The sequence below is a fragment of the Pecten maximus genome, chromosome 1, assembly GCF_902652985.1.
Source record: "Pecten maximus chromosome 1, xPecMax1.1, whole genome shotgun sequence".
Lineage (NCBI taxonomy): Eukaryota > Metazoa > Mollusca > Bivalvia > Pectinida > Pectinidae > Pecten > Pecten maximus.
The window spans coordinates 13,818,255-13,837,166 of NC_047015.1; the positions used below are offsets into that span (position 1 = coordinate 13,818,255).

At 35.3% G+C, this 18,912-nt stretch overlaps 2 protein-coding genes across 2 annotated transcripts in view; one reads left to right on the top strand and one right to left on the bottom strand.

The window, feature by feature from the left end:
- LOC117325626 (AP-1 complex-associated regulatory protein-like) overlaps positions 1-18,912 on the top strand; it is a 44,476-nt gene that overhangs the window by 11,565 nt on the left and 13,999 nt on the right. Inside the window, exons 3-4 of the mRNA XM_033882003.1 lie at positions 17,436-17,456; positions 18,443-18,468. Of these exons, the coding sequence (XP_033737894.1) occupies positions 17,436-17,456; positions 18,443-18,468 (47 nt within the window). The remainder of the gene's footprint in view (positions 1-17,435; positions 17,457-18,442; positions 18,469-18,912) is intronic.
- LOC117325631 lies at positions 7,558-15,486 on the bottom strand. The gene is made up of 3 exons (XM_033882016.1): positions 15,038-15,486; positions 9,305-9,451; positions 7,558-8,809 (listed from the first exon to the last, which is right to left on the bottom strand). Exons 1-3 carry the CDS (start codon positions 15,246-15,248, stop codon positions 8,370-8,372), a joined length of 798 nt encoding a protein of 265 aa, XP_033737907.1. The 5' UTR covers positions 15,249-15,486; the 3' UTR covers positions 7,558-8,369.

The window sequence follows — 18,912 nt, forward strand, 5'->3', positions numbered from 1 at the left end:
GTTCTCAAGTCTGCCATTGCCATTCATGATTGTGGTTTTGAATTGTTTGAGCATCCGCGTTATTCACCTGATCTCGCTCCTTCAGACTTTCATCTATTTAAAAAAAACCCAGCTATTTCAGGCACCCACTTTCAGTCCGATGATGACGTCATACATACAGTGGATGACTTTCTGAATAGCCAAGAAAAGGAGTTCTATAATAGTGGCAGTGAGGCCCTGAAACACCGCTGGCAAAAGTGTATAGATACTGAAGGGGATTATGTGGAAAAATAATACAAAGTGCCCAGCAAAATTAAAATCCTACAATATGAAGCTCAACATACCAATCAGCCCTCGTATTTAGGAAACTCACATTTTTTACCATAATTTGTTTCATTTTCTTTGGAGATTTTTGGTTAGCATTTGGTCAGGGCTAGCTTTTTTTCACTGTATATGAAAGAACATGAACCACTGAAACAGAATGTCCAAGGTTTGATCATCATATAAAAAATGACAGTGATATGGCACTCTGAAAAAAATAAATAAACCAAAAAAAATAAAAAATCTGCCAAAATTGCACATAAAAGGTTTCTGCTCTTTTATCTATGTTACAGATGTTATGCTTATCTTTGACCTTGACCTTCATTCAAGGTCACGGGTCAAATGATGAAAATATAAAAAAAATCAAATTCTTTCAGAATTGTTTATTTGGGTCACATTTTAAAGAACTTGCTCTTATGAAGGTGTGTGCAACATTTCAAGGTCAAATCATGAAAAATGAATGTTTTCCACCAAAATTCAAAATTATCCAAAAATTGCAATTCAAATGTTTTTCTTTCATTACTGTGACACATATACACTTGATAATTAGCACATCTACAGCACAAGTTGCTGGCTGCAATATTTATACAAATAGTTGACCTTGAGTAGCAAAGTTCAAGTCACAGTAATCAAATGCAGGTCAAAGAATGGAAGTGAAGAGAAAACAAAGAGAAAACATAGCTATAGCATACGAACGCAACCGTCAGATCGATAATATATCTGAGATAATTTCCTGGATGTAAATCCAATGTTTTAGGTCAAATTGATTGGAATTTCAAAAATTTTCTCCAGACCCAGATTTGGTAGCATCAAATACTCGATCGAGACTTATAAAAAGTGTAATTTCATGTTTCTTTCTTGCTGGAGAGGTGCTAAACTTTACTATTATAATAGTTTATGGAGGAAAATCACATTTTAATGGAAATTAATCAAAATTGGTTAGAATTATGAGGAAGGGCAAAATTATATTACTATTTACATATGAACTGTTAAGAAATACATTGTAAATACATAGAAGATAGTTATATGTTTAAGAATTAAAAGACCGTTAAGGTCCATGGGCCTCTTCTTTATTGATTATAATACATATTTATGCAAATTGTCATTGGACACTTTTATGGCTGTTATCAATTTGATAACTTATGAGTGAAAGTAGTTTTGAGATCTAGCTGCCAAAATGCTTTCTAACATGAACCTATCTCTTCCAATATGAAAAAAGATTGGTTTCATTCTCCATGTTGATATGAACTATTCCTAAGCCCCATAAAATTGTCATGTATGTACATGTATTTGGTAAAGTTTAAATCTAGGGTCAGCCATACACTTACCTCAGTCACACATCTTTCACTCTTCACATAGACATTGATATACTCTTTAACATTTACAATGATGAAACGATAAAACCGTGACCAAATTAAAGGACTGTTGGATATGTTTCATAAATGGAGTTAATTGGGTGTGCCCCAAAGGACTTTAAATCGATCGTGAACATCGGCTTCTTAATGACATCTGTTCTATCAAAACATCCTGTCTATTCTTTTTATTATCCTTCCCTGTTCTGAACTTAATTGATGAATGCCTTTCTTCTCTTGGAGTTATACCTCCAAGAAAGGCTTACAGATTTAAAGTACATTGTAAGGAGGATTTTTGTTTTGTTTGATTTCAAGCTTTTTAATAAAATCAGCATCAGATTTTATTAAAAAGCTTATTTTTGATGACGGTGTGAATTTCATGATGATGAATGTGCTAGAGGGGTCCCTGTTGATAAGAACTGCTTGTTGTAGGATTTGAATGATAACGACTTTTGGGAGGTTTTGGTTTATGATGAAGATGTTCTGTACAAGTTTGGATGATAATGATTTTTTGGGAGGGTTTGGTTGATGATGGATATGTTTGTTGTAGGTTTTGGATGATAATGATTTTTGGGAAAGTTTTGGTTGATGATAAATATGTTTGGTGTTAGTTTAGGACAATAACTATTTTTGGAGATGTTTTGGAGGATAACGATTTTCGGAGATTTTTTGATGATGGATATGTTTGTTGTAGGATTTGGTCGATGCCCAGGTTACCTTGCACTTTTACAATCCAAGGACATACTATCTATGTATTTCACCTATACATTGCCCAAAATTAGCAAATCCAATGGCAAAATTTATTTCCTTTCAAAAAAATCCAGAGCCTTTTCTGGAACTAGCATCATTATAAAAATTAAACAAGTCGTTTATCCATTTGTCTGAAAGGTACTGCTATCAATATTTTACCTGAGTTTTAATTATAGATACCAAAAAATCATTGACACATGTACCTACCCCGTCTGAAGTGGTCTGTTGTTACATAGGGTAGGTGAGTTTGCAACACTGAAAGTTAAAATCTAAAATGTATTTTTAGAATTCAAGTATAGGAGTATCTTTGTAAATGTCATATGGCTACCCATAGAAAAGTATAATTTCATACCTGTTACCTGTTTTTAGATAGTTTTTAGCCCACCATCATCAGATGGTGGGCTATTCAAATCGCCCTGCGTCCGTGGTCCGTGGTCCGTCCGTCCCTCCCTCTGTCCGTCCGTCCGTCCGTAAACAATTCTTGTTATCGCTATTTCTCAGAAAGTACTGAAGGGATCTTTCTCAAATTTCATATGTTGGTTCCTCTTGGTGCTTAGTTATGCATATCGCATTTTGAGACCTATCGGAAAACAACATGGCCGACAGGCAGCCATCTTGGATTTTGACAATTGAAGTTTGTTATCGCTATTTCTCAGAAAGTACTTAAGGGATCTTTCTCAAATTTCATATGTTGGTTCCCCTTGGTGCCTAGTTATGCATATTGCATTTTGAGACCTATCGGAAAACAACATGGCCGACAGGCAGCCATCTTGGATTTTGACAATTGAAGTTTGTTATCGCTATTTCTCAGAAAGTACAGAAGGGATCTTTCTCAAATTCCATATGTAGGTTCCCCTTGGTGCCTAGTTATGCATATCGCATTTTGAGACCTATCGGAAAACAACATGGCCGACAGGCAGCCATCTTGGATTTTGACAATTGAAGTTTGTTATCGCTATTTCTCAGAAAATACTGAAGGAATCTTTCTCAAATTCCATATGTAGGTTCCCCTTGGTGCCTTGTTATGCATATTGCATTTTTAGACCAATCGAAAAACAACATGGCCGACAGGCAGCCATCTTGGATTTTGACAATTGAAGTTTGTTATCGCTATTTCTCAGAAAGTATTGAAGGGATCTTTCTCAAATTTCATATGTAGGTTCCCCTTGGTGCCTCGTTATGCATATCACATTTTGAGACCAATAGCAAAACAACATGGCCGACAGGCAGCCATCTTGGATTTTGACAATTGAAGTTTGTTATCGCTATTTCTCAGAAAGTATTGAAGGGATCTTTCTCAAATTTCATATGTCGGTTCCCCTTGGTGCCTCGTTATGCATATCACATTTTGAGACCAATAGCAAAACAACATGGCCGACAGGCAGCCATCTTGGATTTTGACAATTGAAGTTTGTTATTGCTTTTTCTCAGAAAGTACAGAAGGGATCTTTCTCAAATTTCATATAAAGGCTCCCCTTGGTGCCTAGTTAAGCATATTGCATATTGAGACCAATCGGTAAACAACATGGCTGACAGGCAGCCATCTTGGATTTTGGCAATTGAAGTTTGTTATCGCTTTTTCTGAGAAAGCAATGAAGGGATCTTTCTCAAATTTCATATGTAGGTTCCCCTCGATGCCTAGTTATGCATATTGCATTTTGAGACCAATCGGAAAACAACATGGCCAACAGGCAGCCATCTTGGATTTTGACAATTGAAGTTTGTTATCGCTATTTCTCAGAAAGTACTTAAGGGATCTTTCTCAAACTTTTTTGTAAGTTCCCCTTGGTCTGTTGTTCTGCATATTGCATCTTGGGACCAATAGGAAAACAACATGGCCGCCTGGCAGTCATCTTGGATTTTGACAATTGAAGTTTGTTATCGCTATTTATCAGAAATTGCTGAAGGGATCTTTCTTAAATTTCATTATTAGGTTCCCCTCTGTGCCTAGTTATGCATATTGGATTTTGAGACCAATCAGAAAACAACCTGGCTGACAGGCAGCCATCTTGGATTTTGACAATTGAAGTTTGTTATCGCTATTTTACAGAAGGTACTGAAGGGATCTTTCTCAAATTTCATATGTAGGTTCCCCTTGGTCCTTGGTGTTGCATTTTGGGACCAATCCGAAAACAACATGGCCGACAGACAGCCATTGTCGCTAAATCTTAAATTTTATATATAGGTTCCCCTTGTTTGAAAAGTACTAGAGGGCTGTTTCTGAATTTACACAGATTAGTAAGACTTAGAGGAAGGGAAAAGTAGAGAAAAGATCAATCTGACATGGAACCTATAAAGATCATTCAATGGTGGGCGCCAAGATCCCTCTGGGATCTCTTGTTTTTTTTAAGTTTCTACTTATTCTCGCCGTAAACGAACCAACCAGTTTGGTTTATTAGGAAGAGTTGGTAGGCCTATGTGAATACAAGAGTGTTCCATTTTCAAAAGAAACACAGGTAAAACCATAGCTAATCTGGCAAACACCCTGGTGTTTGTACAAACTATTTCAATAGCAAATAATATTTACAGAAAGTTTGATCTTGAACCTTAAGAATCATTCAATGGTGGGCACTCTCTGGAATCTCTCGTATAGTTATACAAGCATATCATAGAGTTGTATGACCTAACCATTTCTTAGAGTGACATGCTCCTAACCATATCATAGTGTTGTGTGCTCCTAACAATATAATAGTGTTGTGTGCTCCTAACAATATGATAGTGTTGTGTGCTCCTAACCATATTATAGTGTTGTGTGCTCCTAACAATATGATAGTGTTGTGTGCTCCTAACAATATGATAGTGTTGTGTGCTCCTAACAATATGATAGTGTTGTGTGCTCCTAACAATATGATAGTGTTGTGTGCTCCTAACCATATTATAGTGTGACGTGGTCCTAACCATATGCTAGTGTGGCGTGGTCCTAACCATATGATAGCACGGTGTGGTCCTAACCATATGATCATGTGTCCTGGTCCTATATATATGACAGTGTGGCGTGGTCCTAACCATATGATCGTGTGTCGTGGTCCAAACCATATGATAGTGTGACGTGATCCTAACCATATGATCGTGTGTCGTGGTCCTAACCATATGATAGTGTGTCGTGGTCCTAACCATATGATCGTGTGACGTGATCCTAACCATATGATAGTGTGTCCTGGTCCTAACCATATGATAGTGTGTCCTGGTCCTAACCATATGATAGTGTGACGTGGTCCTAACCATATGATAGTGTGACGTGGTCCTAACCATATGATAGTGTGGCGTGGTCCTAACCATATGATAGTGTGACGTGGTCCTAGCCATATGATAGTTTGGCGTGGTCCTAACCATATGATAGTGTGACGTGGTCCTAACCATATGATAGTGTGACGTGGTCCTAACCATATGATAGTGTGACGTGGTCCTAGACATATGATAGTGTGGCGTGGTCCTAACCATATGATAGTGTGACATGGTCCTAACCATATTATAGTGTGACGTGGTCCTAACCATATGATAGTTTGGCGTGGTCCTAACCATATGATAGTGTGACGTGGTCCTAACCATATGATAGTGTGACGTGGTCCTAACCATATAGTGTGGCGTGGTCCTAACCATATGATAGTGTGACGTGGTCCTAACCATATGATAGTGTGGCGTGGTCCTAACCATATGATAGTGTGGCGTTGTCCAAACCATATGATAGTGTGACGTGGTCCTAACCATATGATAGTGTGACGTGATCCTAACCATATGATAGTGTGACGTGGTCCTAGCCATATGAAAGTGTGACGTGGTCCTAGCCATATGATATTCTGGCGTAATCCAAACCACAAGATAGTGTGGTGTGGATCTAACCATATGATAGTGTGGCGTGGTCCTAACCATATAGTGTGGCGTGGTCCTAACCATATGATAGTGTGACGTGGTCCTAACCATATAGTGTGGCGTGGTCCTAACCATATGATAGTGTGGCGTGGTCCTAACCATATAGTGTGACGTGGTCCTAACCATATGATAGGGTGACGTGATCCTAACCATATGATAGTGTGACGTGGTCCTAGCCATATGAAAGTGTGACGTGGTCCTAGCCATATGATATTCTGGCGTAATCCAAACCACAAGATAGTGTGGTGTGGATCTAACCATATGATAGTGTGGCGTGGTCCTAACCATATGAAAGTGTGACGTGCTCCTAACCATATGATAGTGTGACGTGCTCCTAACCATATGAAAGTGTGACGTGGTCCTAACCATATGATAGTGTGGCGTGGTCCTAACCATAAAGTATGACGTGGTCCTAACCATGTGATAGTGTGACGTGGTCCTAACCATATGATAGTGTGGCGTGGTCCTAGACATATGATAGTGCGGCGTGTTCCTAACCATATTAAAGTGTTCTGTGGTGACATGTAGCAAAACATCTATGAGCTCTTTATACGATTTGTTGTACCTGGATGACGACAGTGAAGTGTAATATACAATGTACAGGGGATGCTGAATTATTGAACATGTCACTTCATAACCCTTTTCACTTCGGTTCTAATTGACTATAACATGTCCTACATACAGGTATGAAATATTATCGGTATAATGAGAAAAGTCACGATAACACCAATAAATATTTTAAAACACTATCTGTTCATTCATTGGACGTTTCAGTGTTGTTTGCCCTATAAAATTCAACTGGCATTCTCAACACATGACAGTCGTATGAGTTATGAAGTTTAATAATTACATTTGCTGAGTTCCATGGTACTATATATTAGAATGAATAGATATATCTGAATAAAAATAAACACATGTTATTTCTCTAACGTAGTTTAATGACTTGATATGATTTAACATACTTTTGATGATTTGGTATGATGTTATATTAAGATGTGTAAAATTATTTCAAAGGAATATTTTGAACTTGTAATGTTTCTAACGTTGTGGCTGACCAAGGGCATTATTTATGTGTACCGTATTCAAGGACGGGCTGCTTACCAGACCATGTATCCTGCCCTCACTACCTCATCATATATAAAACATTGTTCTGGACTTGTGTTTTCTCCACACCTAGTTGTCACATGCATGCTAATCGCTTGTGTCTATTAGTGCTATATGATGGTACTAACAACATGACTCAACCACAATCAGAAGAATCGAATAAATATCGGACAGGCAAATATTACAAGCTAGTACATTTATTTTTGTATGAAAGTTGATAATGTAACGTTTTACATCATTACCTAAACAAATTTCAAAATCAAAATAAATGATGGAAAGGTATTGCCATTGAATGCCTCAACGATTGCTTTCAATATTTCATTTTGTTACATATGCTTTTCTCTGAAGTCGTTTGATGATTTATAACATATATGACATTTGAATATCAGGTTTCACATGATTTTGCGGTGTCTAGTGCCATACCACACGCTAAGCCGTATAGTCCTTTTACTTGGCTAGTCGATAGGCGTCAGGTTTTCAATATTCATCATAACCTCGCTTTATCACTGCCACACACACAAACTTTATTTATACAATTCGTTAGACGTGACGAGAAAAGCTTATGACAGTAAGAGGTAATTACACCTATGACTGGTCAACAAAAGTACTTTTAATGTCAGGTTTTTGTCCTTTTTAGTAAAAGCGCCACACCTTGGCATATGATGATAAAAGGAAATCTACTATATATTTATCAAACACTGTGATCTGTAATTAGCCAATTGCTTTGAAACCTAAAAACTAAACGCTTTCTTGTTGATGAGTATACGGATGCAGTCCTTTCACTGGCTTGCTTTCAAACGTTTTGTCCCTATAAAGGTTCGGAGTCAGCTCAAAGGAGGTACAGAAGGAACCCATTAACAACTCACATTTGTATTCGGATTGACAAGTACATCCGGTTGAACGAGATTGATGCCTAAATTCAACGCAAATTCTACTTATTCAAGCAGACTTCAAACACATTTTCATACTAGCGTTATTTGGAATAAAGGGTGCTCATCTTGCCCTGTGGTCATAGCGAGAGGCATATTTGGGCGTGCCGTACCGTCTCGTAGAAGACACGGACGTGTTGACGGACATAACGGAGTGTGACGTCACACGAACTGCCGAGGGAGACACTACCGACCGAACTGGCGAACGAGAGCGTCGAGGGGGAGGGGTAGGTGTCACTGTTCGTCGGTCCCAATCCGGTGTGAAGGGTGGTACAGACGGAGTGTCCATTATTCGGACAGGTACTGGCGGGGGAGTGACTCGGTTCTTTTTTTCTGGTTCTATGTCTTTGGATTTGAAGTTTTTCATATCTTGCATCAGTAAAAATCCTGCTACAGTAAGAAGGAGCAGTCCTGCGAAGATGGTCAATCCAAAGGACCATGAGACGAAGAAATTGCTAGGCAACTGGACGAACCATATGATCATCATAATTAATGACAGCAGAGCTGGAAACATGAAAAAAACGTGTTTACGTAAAAAGAAATCAAAACATTCTAGATACAGTCGAATGACATTTATCGCTCGCGAACTTGGTATTGATGTAAATACTATTTTACAATTACAACTTCAACTTTGAATACATCAAATAAATTACTGCTAAATTGTAGTACATTGTATATGATTAACATTGTAACATGATTAAAATACGAAAAAAACCAACAACTCAATGTCGTGTTTTCAATATATTGCTTTTTAAAATCTTTCCATACAATCGTATATATTAATAAAACGTACTCCACCAGCAGCACATGTTGAAATTTTAGTTCTGTCGTATGCATAGATGTTGTGGTGTGCTTTAAACATTTACGTTTTGTGTAACTTTAGCTTTTGAGATGTAAATTTAGCTTTTGAGATGAGGAACACGCTGTAACCTTTCTCTTTGTTCATATTGTATCGATTTATAAAAAAGAAAACAAAAACAAAACAAAGCATACACCTACCTCCGGTAAAACACAATACTATTATTGTCAAGGCGACACCCCTCTTTCGGACATTCACCGTGGCCACATACATAAGATACAAGAGGAAAACAATAGCCAGGATCCCGATGGTGATGGATGCTATTATCTTTACAGTATTGTGGTTACCTACAACATAAAATATAGGAATACGGTAAATTAGACATGCCATCTACAATCATACAATATTAACGGGCGCCGGATGGATTTGACAGGATGGATATGAGCTGTTATGTTTAAAAGAAATGTTGTTTTAGCACTAGTTGCTGTCTTTGTTGTCCTTGTTCTGATGCAAGCTGGTCTGGAAATAACAATCGTTAAATGGGTCTTGACGAAATGCTGTATAATTGGGTAGCTACGACCTCCACTGTAAAGGCAATAATGTACTAGTAATAATTGTGTCAGAAGTACATTTTCAAATAAACTAGTGTACAAGGTTAAGTGTAGACCCTATGTTTTCTTTGTTGGTTTGATGATTTGTCGGCATGCAGTGCGGCACAAAAGATAGATTCCTCCCGAAGTTACAGAGGATTTAATATCAATCATAGGTAGATTTTATAATATTTACATGTATGTTGTCTAGACACGTATAAAGGTTAAGGACAGTCTTCACACTGCTGTATGTTATCGCAATTATATTAAATAATGACAATTTTAATGGAACCCTCGCGATGTAGGTACACATGGTAGAAATTGCGTTCGTAAACATCATAAAAGGATATTAATCCTAAATAGTCTTTATGTGAATTAACAAATATAATACTCGCCTAATAGATGATTGGGGCAGATTGATTTTCGCTTTTATTGATGAAATGGACAATCACTTAATAGTCTATATTTTCTTTATGAAGCATTGCGTGATTTCGATAATTTTTAATCGGCTTTTGTCACACATTAAAGAAGTAAATAGTTTTACACTACAATATTAAAATTGCTCATTGCGTGAGTTAGATAAATAGATTCAGTTTTTATTTCCATATTTTTATAAAATCGTTTCACACTACCATACTACCATGAGACTGTATGACTGAACATTGTTGTATGTATAACAATTTATTTTAATTAAGATGAAAACATATGGATATAGAATGCTGAACATTCAATTCCTGATTATTGGTTGTTATACTAAATAGCAAGATGTTCAAGCTTACTGTTGAAGGTCGTGGCACAGAACAGAAATTCGGGATTATTTGCTTTAAAACTTTGTCCTTTCTGAAAGCTTGCACGGATTATTACCATACTAGTCTTTTGTCTAAAATATCTGTTTACAAACATTTTGTATTGAAAAATGCACCAAACGACAGTTTTCCCGAGAAGGCTGGCCTCTCATGGACGCTTTTAAAGTGTCATCTTATTTAACTGCCATACCTGGTCACGATAGCGTGACACACTGCTAGATCACACTTTACTAACATCGGACGACCAGTCTTACCACCAAGCAGAAAAAAACCCCAGTTACTTAATTTTGTAAACTTGGTTTGTCTTGGTCGGAGACTCGGAGTACAGAACCGATAACCGTTCTCACCAAGACGAATGCTCATTTAAAGTCCAAAAGTTCGAAAGGGGGGAATTGGATGTTTAAGCAATATTAGGTATCAACATCTTTGTAACAGGAAGGAAAATAATAGTATTTATAGAAATGACAATAATTTTTGGACCTATGTTCTGAGAAATCTGCATATAGTTAAAACGATTAATAATGCAGGCCCTCATGACCTCTTGTTATATTATTTATGTGTGTTTATCTGCTGTCGTTGAGGTATACTCCATTCACTTTGATTTATTTTACCTCTATGGTTATTGGTTCAGTGTTATGAATGGTTAATGTTATACGTGTACTAATGTGAGCGTTTAACAGAAGAAAAGCCGTTTGACTTATTCAATTTCCATAACATTTAATCAGTAATTGTGTATAAACCGATATCGACGTTATGCTAATAATTTGGTTTGTGTTAATGGTTATGATTTAAATTTTCGGCATTTACGTCTCTGTACATGATTTCCGTCTTATGAACAATCACATGCGATCGTACTATACATGACGCTGGTCCTTCTGTAGGAAGTACATAATATAGTAATAAAGAAAGCAAAGACCTTTCTGTACTCAAATTATTATTTTATGTTGATCTCGCATTCACTCCTAAAGGTACTGTGACCTGCCTAACTAGACTATCTGTCAATTATATACTTTTGTTGAGTATATAGACCTGAGCACGGGAAATCAACAGCTTGGGGCCATTTGACTTTTCAGGTCACTAAACTACATTTTTCTGAAATGAAAGTGCGTAATTGTGCTTTCTCTATCATTAACAAGACGGAACGTAGATAAATGCTTAAGGAAAAATGCTGTGAAATACAGCGATTATTATGGCGTCACAAGTGAACGATTGGTTCCGTACACCGAACACAAAAAGTTCCTTGGCACAGTTTAGTACAATGATTGATATAAAGTCTTTCAAGTTTTTTCCATGCTAAAATGTGTTAATTTGCCGAAACAATACATTAAAATATCGCATCATTGTCCTCCAATAACCAAGGAGGATCGTGGATAGACTATTTTTTCATTACAACAAGTTATTCAAAAGGAATTTAAACATCAAACGTTTTCTTAAAGGAATTTTTGGATGGTGGTGCTTTGAATATTGACTCGCACGTTTCCAATATGTTGGCCAATCAAGAGATGTGCTAATACGTGCCTTATATAGAAATACGTATATCATTCTACTTAAGTATCAAGTATAGTGTTGTGTGTCGTAGTAATGTGGGATGGTTTGATGATACATATCCTATTATCCCCAGCTACTATAACAAAGTCCTCTTCATCTTCCCATGTATTGTGTAACATTGTGTTGGTAATTGTGTATGTAGCACTGTAACATTTTATATGTAACATTGTGTTTGTATTTGTGTATGTAAAACTGTGCAACATTTTGTAACATTGTATATGTAACATTGTGTGTAATTGTGTATGTAACAATGTGTAACATTGTGTGTAATTGGTTATGTAACACTGTTTAACATTGTATATGTAACATTGTGTAACATTGTGTGTAATTGAGTATGTAACATTGTATAACATTGTATATGTAGCATTGTGTAACATTGTATATGTAACAGTGTATGTAGCATTTTGTATGTTACATTGCATGTGTAACATTGTTTATGTATGTGTGTAATTGTATATGTAACATTGTGTAACATTGTTTGTAATTGTGTATGTAACACTGTGTAACATTGTACAAATGTATATATAACAGTGTGCAACATTGTGTGTAATTTGTTATGTAACACTCTGTAACATTGTATATGTAACAGTGTGTATGTAGCATTGTGTATGTAACTTTGTGTAATCAAACATCAGTTCGATATTCACAGTTTTGTGGAAATACAGTTTACAATTACATTGTCAAAAACTGAAACGCACAAGTAGCAGAAGACTGGTTATATATGGATATATTGTTTTACCTTTATATTTATAGGATTTTTTATATGAGATCGATGAATCGAGTCTAAGATGCTTTTGTTGCAAGAATAAAAACTTCGAGAAGAATTTCATAAAATGGCATATCAAATAAAAAATTAACAGCAACTTTACATTTTGACGGAATTTAAACCCATAATGTGGATGACCTAATCAGTCGGAAAACAGCCATTTTGTGCAATTCACTGTTCATGACGTCACGCCATATTCCATATAATGACGTCACAATCGATTCCTGATTTGCACAACCAATGAAAAACACCCCAGGGTATATTACACTAGTGACATACAAAACTGTTACATGTGGAATCCGGCGTAAATATATGTCTTTCTGTATTTGTCTAGGACAATTTGTAAAGGCCGGAAGCTAGCTAAGTAAACAAAATCAGCTCTAAGGTCTATAAGCTTATCATGAAAATTATCTCTACTTTGTACATTTTTCCGCGGTCCGTCAAGTTTGGGTTGGAATAAGGTTATTTACTCTTCATTGTTGTACGTTTTTAAGACGCGGTCTCTTTGAAGTAGCTGTAGGCAGATATAATGAACAGCGTACTGTGGAGGTCAACTCTATTCTGTCAAGATAGTTTTCGGTAAGATTTATTGAGCATAAATACATCACAGAACGGTCTGTAGTCTCCAATTTCTCAGAAACGAAAATCGCTCGAGTAGATATCGATCCACACACCTTATGTGCATCTCAAGTGCATTGGTCCAATACTCTGCTATAATACCATAATTTAATTCATGTAACACTAATCTATGCTTAAGACATTATCATTAGTATTTACCTAAACATTTGGTATGATAACACCGCACTCGCTTTCACCCTATATTCAATAGCGGTTCCATGGTAAATATTGGGCTATTTTGCTATTTGAATTCAAAATTAACTGTCAGAAAAATTACAGCCAATATTACTCTGAATATAAAAGCGATTTAACTTGAAATATTTGGTCATTTTGTTTTTTTGAGGATAATAGTTAGTATTTTGAATGTTACTTCGCAGTGGAAAAGATATAGTATGGATAACGATCACCATGTTTTGGATATTGGATAACGATCACCATGTTTTGGATATGACTTGGTGGTAACGAAAGAGAATGAGTTGGCATAATGGTATGATGAATACACATTTAGGTGATACGCTCAGTGATAGATCGGAAAAAAATACGGTGTCAGTTTATATTGTCACAGTACTGGTACGGTTGTGAAATTTATCGTTTTAATAGTGACATTGTATAATATATTAAATTCTATATGGGGTTATAGTACATAAGCGGATGTATTTTAACAGAAATAATAATCTACTGTTAATTTTCCGAACTGGTTACTCTCTTCTTGCTTTCGTATTATCCGCCATGTACCCGAGACGGTTTTAGACCTTATAAGTATACAGTATTTTGAACACTTTCCGGTCGATCAAAATTCATGTGTTCAATGATTGTATAAATGAAGTAGTGGACATTTACGCCAGACTTGTTATATATATACCTTGCGCCGTTTGTTTCAATATCTTGTTCAAATAATGGCGGAGTTATGGTTCGGAGTAACATTTGTTTCCCGTGTTAGTCTTACTATTGAGGTAACATTATAAGATGAAATGAATATACAGAGGGGAAACCCGGAAACAATTAAACAATGTAACAATTAACACCGAAAACAGTAAGTCATGTAATAATGGACATTGTAGCAATAAACAACCGAAACAATAAACAATGTATCAATAAACAGCCGAAACAATAACCAATGTAACAAAGACCGGAAACAATAACCAATGTAACAATAAACAACGGAAACAATAACCAATGTAACAATAAACACCGAAAAAAACAACAATAAAAAAACAATGCAAAATGAAATGCATCATGACGAATAGTGTTCCGAAGAGGAAGACGTTTCCTGTTCTAAATATTCCATCATTATTTTGAATGCATGGGAGTTATAGATATGGCTTTCATTAACACATACACTAAGAAAACTAAAATTTGGAAATACATTGTATATGCTCATGGATTATCGTTAGCGTTTAATTTTCATTTTACACAAAAAATGGGTGGGCCCGGATAATTTGATATTTTTCCTGATGTTCTGATGACTTAAACGTCAGAAGTTGTTTACCAGTCCATTTTTGGTAATGCTTTGATTAAGTTTCATATCAATCGTCAGAAGATGTTTACATGTCCATTTTTGTTATTGTTTTGATTATGTTTCATATCAATAAAATCTTGACTCACCTGTAGCATACACAGCGGGAACATCGCTCTCAGTACAGGTACTCGAACAGTTTGTCATTTTCCATAGTCCGACAGTTATGTCCACTTTTTCTCGAATGGTTCTCTCCACCATCCATGATACGGTTGCGTAGCCGGCTATGTATAAGGCTAAAGCCAGTGTGACCACAAGAAGTCCGATTTTCGACCAGGAAGAAGCGTCGCCAAATAACATACTGGACAGTTAGAACACTTTCCCGTTGTTTATGTCACAATGTTGTAAAATGTGTTCCATTGTTAATGAAAATCATAAATTAATCTTTGAAACATTATGAGTTTTCCACATTATTGTAATCAGAGCTGTTAAAGTCTCTCTTGATATTTTGTAATATGATGGCAGGTCTACTCGATGTCACTTGAGAATGACTTCAGACTCTTGACAGACTATTCACTTGTGAAAAGACTTCTTAACATTTTGGCCAACACATCACGTGATCTGTTTTTGTTACGAATGGCATGTGTGAATCCTATCGGTTGAATACATGATGTTTAAAGATTTTGTTTGAACTACAGAAATACTTTCATATCATTTGACGTCACTCAACAAACGATTGTGAGTGCATGAAAGTGCCTAGTCATTATACGATGTATGTTCCTTTATAATGAAGGATTAACAAAGAATTTATGGTGTGGCATTTATATACCTTGTTGTCAGTGTGAAAATGTGAACAGTTCAGGAGATATTTGTATTACAGGTGAGGACGTACAATATGCGAACTAGAGAAAACAACAGAAATATATGAAATAGATCTAGGCTAACTCGTGTTTTTTTATGCCAAGTACAATCAGCTGGACTATAAAACAGGTTATAACCTTTGAGTAATGCATTGTCCAGAGAAAGATCCCATACATGGTTAAAAACCTAGTATTTAATAAATATATTGTGTTATTGATTATTCAAATGGCTCGGTTTAGATTTCAATGATATGACATCCGTGCTGGTACCTTATACCTAGAGCAATTCAATAGCCAAATCAAACCGTTTATTTTCTGTTAGCCGATCTGATCTTCGCAGATTAAAATTTCTTTATTTGTTGGTGTTAGATTTATAAGTATTGATCTATTAAGTATTACAGTCATAATTATGCATCATTTAACAAATTTTCATTGGTTGGAGCTTCCTTAAATATACACGATTTTTACTTCATTTTTCTTGTCTGGCGTGGGCAATGGCGTACCTCTTGTGAAATAAGATGAAGTGTGTATTCAATTATAAATAGATTTGTCGCAGGTTAAATGGTTCTTCTGGCCAAAGATCACGTAAGATTACATTACTTTCCTTAGTCGTGCCTACTGATTATCCATATAATAATAAGCATCCAACAACTAATGAACAGCAAAATCAATGTATAGGAGTCATGAAAGCACATAATCATCCCATATAAAAACAATTATACATGTTTTTGCGTTTTAAGCATTCATTGTTGTAAATCAGAGGAACACATACAATCATAAATGTGAAAACTTAGGAAAGATTAACCATTTAAAAAAAGATGTAAAGAAAATAAATGGTTAATGCTTGCAATAGTGAGTAAGTATGCTGACAAGTATTATTCTGTTGTCTATGAAATAGGTTAAACTGGTGTTAATTTTCTGTTGTCCATGAAATAGGTTAAACTGATGTTAATTTTATGTTATCCATGAAATAGGTTAAACTGAGGTTAAATACGTCGTTCATTGTGTTTAGAATTATGTGAGAAAATGAATATAGCATACATGTTCGAGTGTAACGCTCTGACTACTCCATTTGTGAAATGTTAAGTTTGATTGTATTGTTTTATTATGTTGACCTATGAAGCGGTTAGTAAACTTAAACATCTTTAACGATATGAATTAGTTCGCTCATTGTATAGTAATGGATCTTAAATACACGCATGATACATGTATGTGTTAACTTCTCGCTGAAGAAAAATCGTTATTAAGACAAAACCACAAGTTTAACTTTATTGTGATATTTATGTGATTAGTGGACTTGTTTGTTGTTTAGGTTTAAATGGTTGTTCATTATGTTTGTAACAGTAGACAGGTTGTTTCCATCGTGGGAACATAATTGTTGTCAGTTTACCATTTACCAGTGCATTCTCAAACGAAATATATATATATTGTTGACTAGTGTTCAGTAATTCTGCTTTTCATGCTCTTTGAAGCACATAATGAAATATCTAGGATTGAATGTCAGAGTCGCTATGTATTGTACTATATGTGGATAGCGCGGTGAAGTATCAATGGCTGTGTTGTTCAATTGTTTAATGGACAGTAACTATACACATGGAAATCTTTTCTACTCATGTCATCTCTTGATAACTACTCTCTCTGGATTAATCATTTAATATAATATAAATACTTTGGTCTTCTTTTTCAGTTTGAAAACCTCATGGACGATGTAAGTAGAATAAAAGACGCCTTTCTATTGCCATACATGTAACATATATGTAAATCCTGTATGACCTTTTATCGACTTTATATACTACCTAATCACTGATATACACGCTGCTGACGTGTTCTACTGGAGCTACAATAAAACCCTACTTAATCTTTTATTTGAAAACACGATAAGAGTTAGTCTCCCTGTGCGCTTCTCATTATTTTGTCTACTTAAGCTATTATGTAAGACTAAATATAACACCTTAATGCAATGATGCTATTTCAATTATCAATTACTTACTATGTATGGAAATCGAAATGTTGAAGTACGTTCAAAACCATCCAGGTGATGGATGCCGAAATATTTACCTTTATTTGTGTAAAGTGTAATATCTGTTAGCAATCTATAACGAAGCCATAATTGGAAGGTCACGAATTCCCGTTTAACGTCGGCAGCGTTTCTAAGTGCTTGGTCTGGAGAGTCGATTTTAATGTAAAGTAACGCATTACTGCAAAATCATTGAAACCAAAAACCTGTTTAAGTAGCAAAGTTATCTTTCAAAATCAGCATGAAATATAGGCTCACTTTATTTGTAATGATATCATTGCAAGTTTCCAAAGTTATGTTTTCATCATGTTAGCACAGTTTTATGTCACTTCAACCCCTGTTTTATTCGGATCAATTTAATTTTGGGACGATTATAAAAGTATGATTTTAATCGAACAATATTTTGTCAGTTTAAAGGAAATAATGTCATGTAGTGAAGTGTATTTAATGATATATAACAAAACAAAATTACTCTTAACAAAATAAATGTGATATTATCGATAATATTGATACATTACTTTATTTATGAAACGTTCCTATTTGTTCAGATAACGATTTACCATGAATGACAACCAATATCAATTTGTTATTCCAATTTTATGTGAGTTTGATCGTCGTTATACTTCGTTGCGCGTGCTTTGATTTCAATGTATCTGATTTTGTTTTTTCTCATACAGGATAGCCATGTCGATGAGATGAGCAGGTATGTTTTTTTTAATCTATGCCAGTTTATACTTATATCTACACTGTGAAGATATTTTAAATCTCATTACCCTTTAATAAAGTTCATAAGAAATATATCAGGATGATCTCGGTTATTGTTATGTCACAATTCAAAAAATATTTCAGATTATTTTGTGAGAAACAATATTAAAGCTGTTCAGGACATCAATCTTTGGTTTTGAGTAGGGACGACATCACACCACGTCTGCGTATCTGCGTAACTATACAATACCTACCTAATATGTATATATTTATATATGAAATGTGATACTGGGAAAATCGTAGGATATTTAAATAGATCCATTTAAATAATCACACGAAAAATACACGTTTGTAAATATCTTTAAAGTAATTCACGTTTTTAGTCAATTTGATAAAGTATTACACTATAAATTCTTTTTTTAAAGGTATAAAAACTAATGTA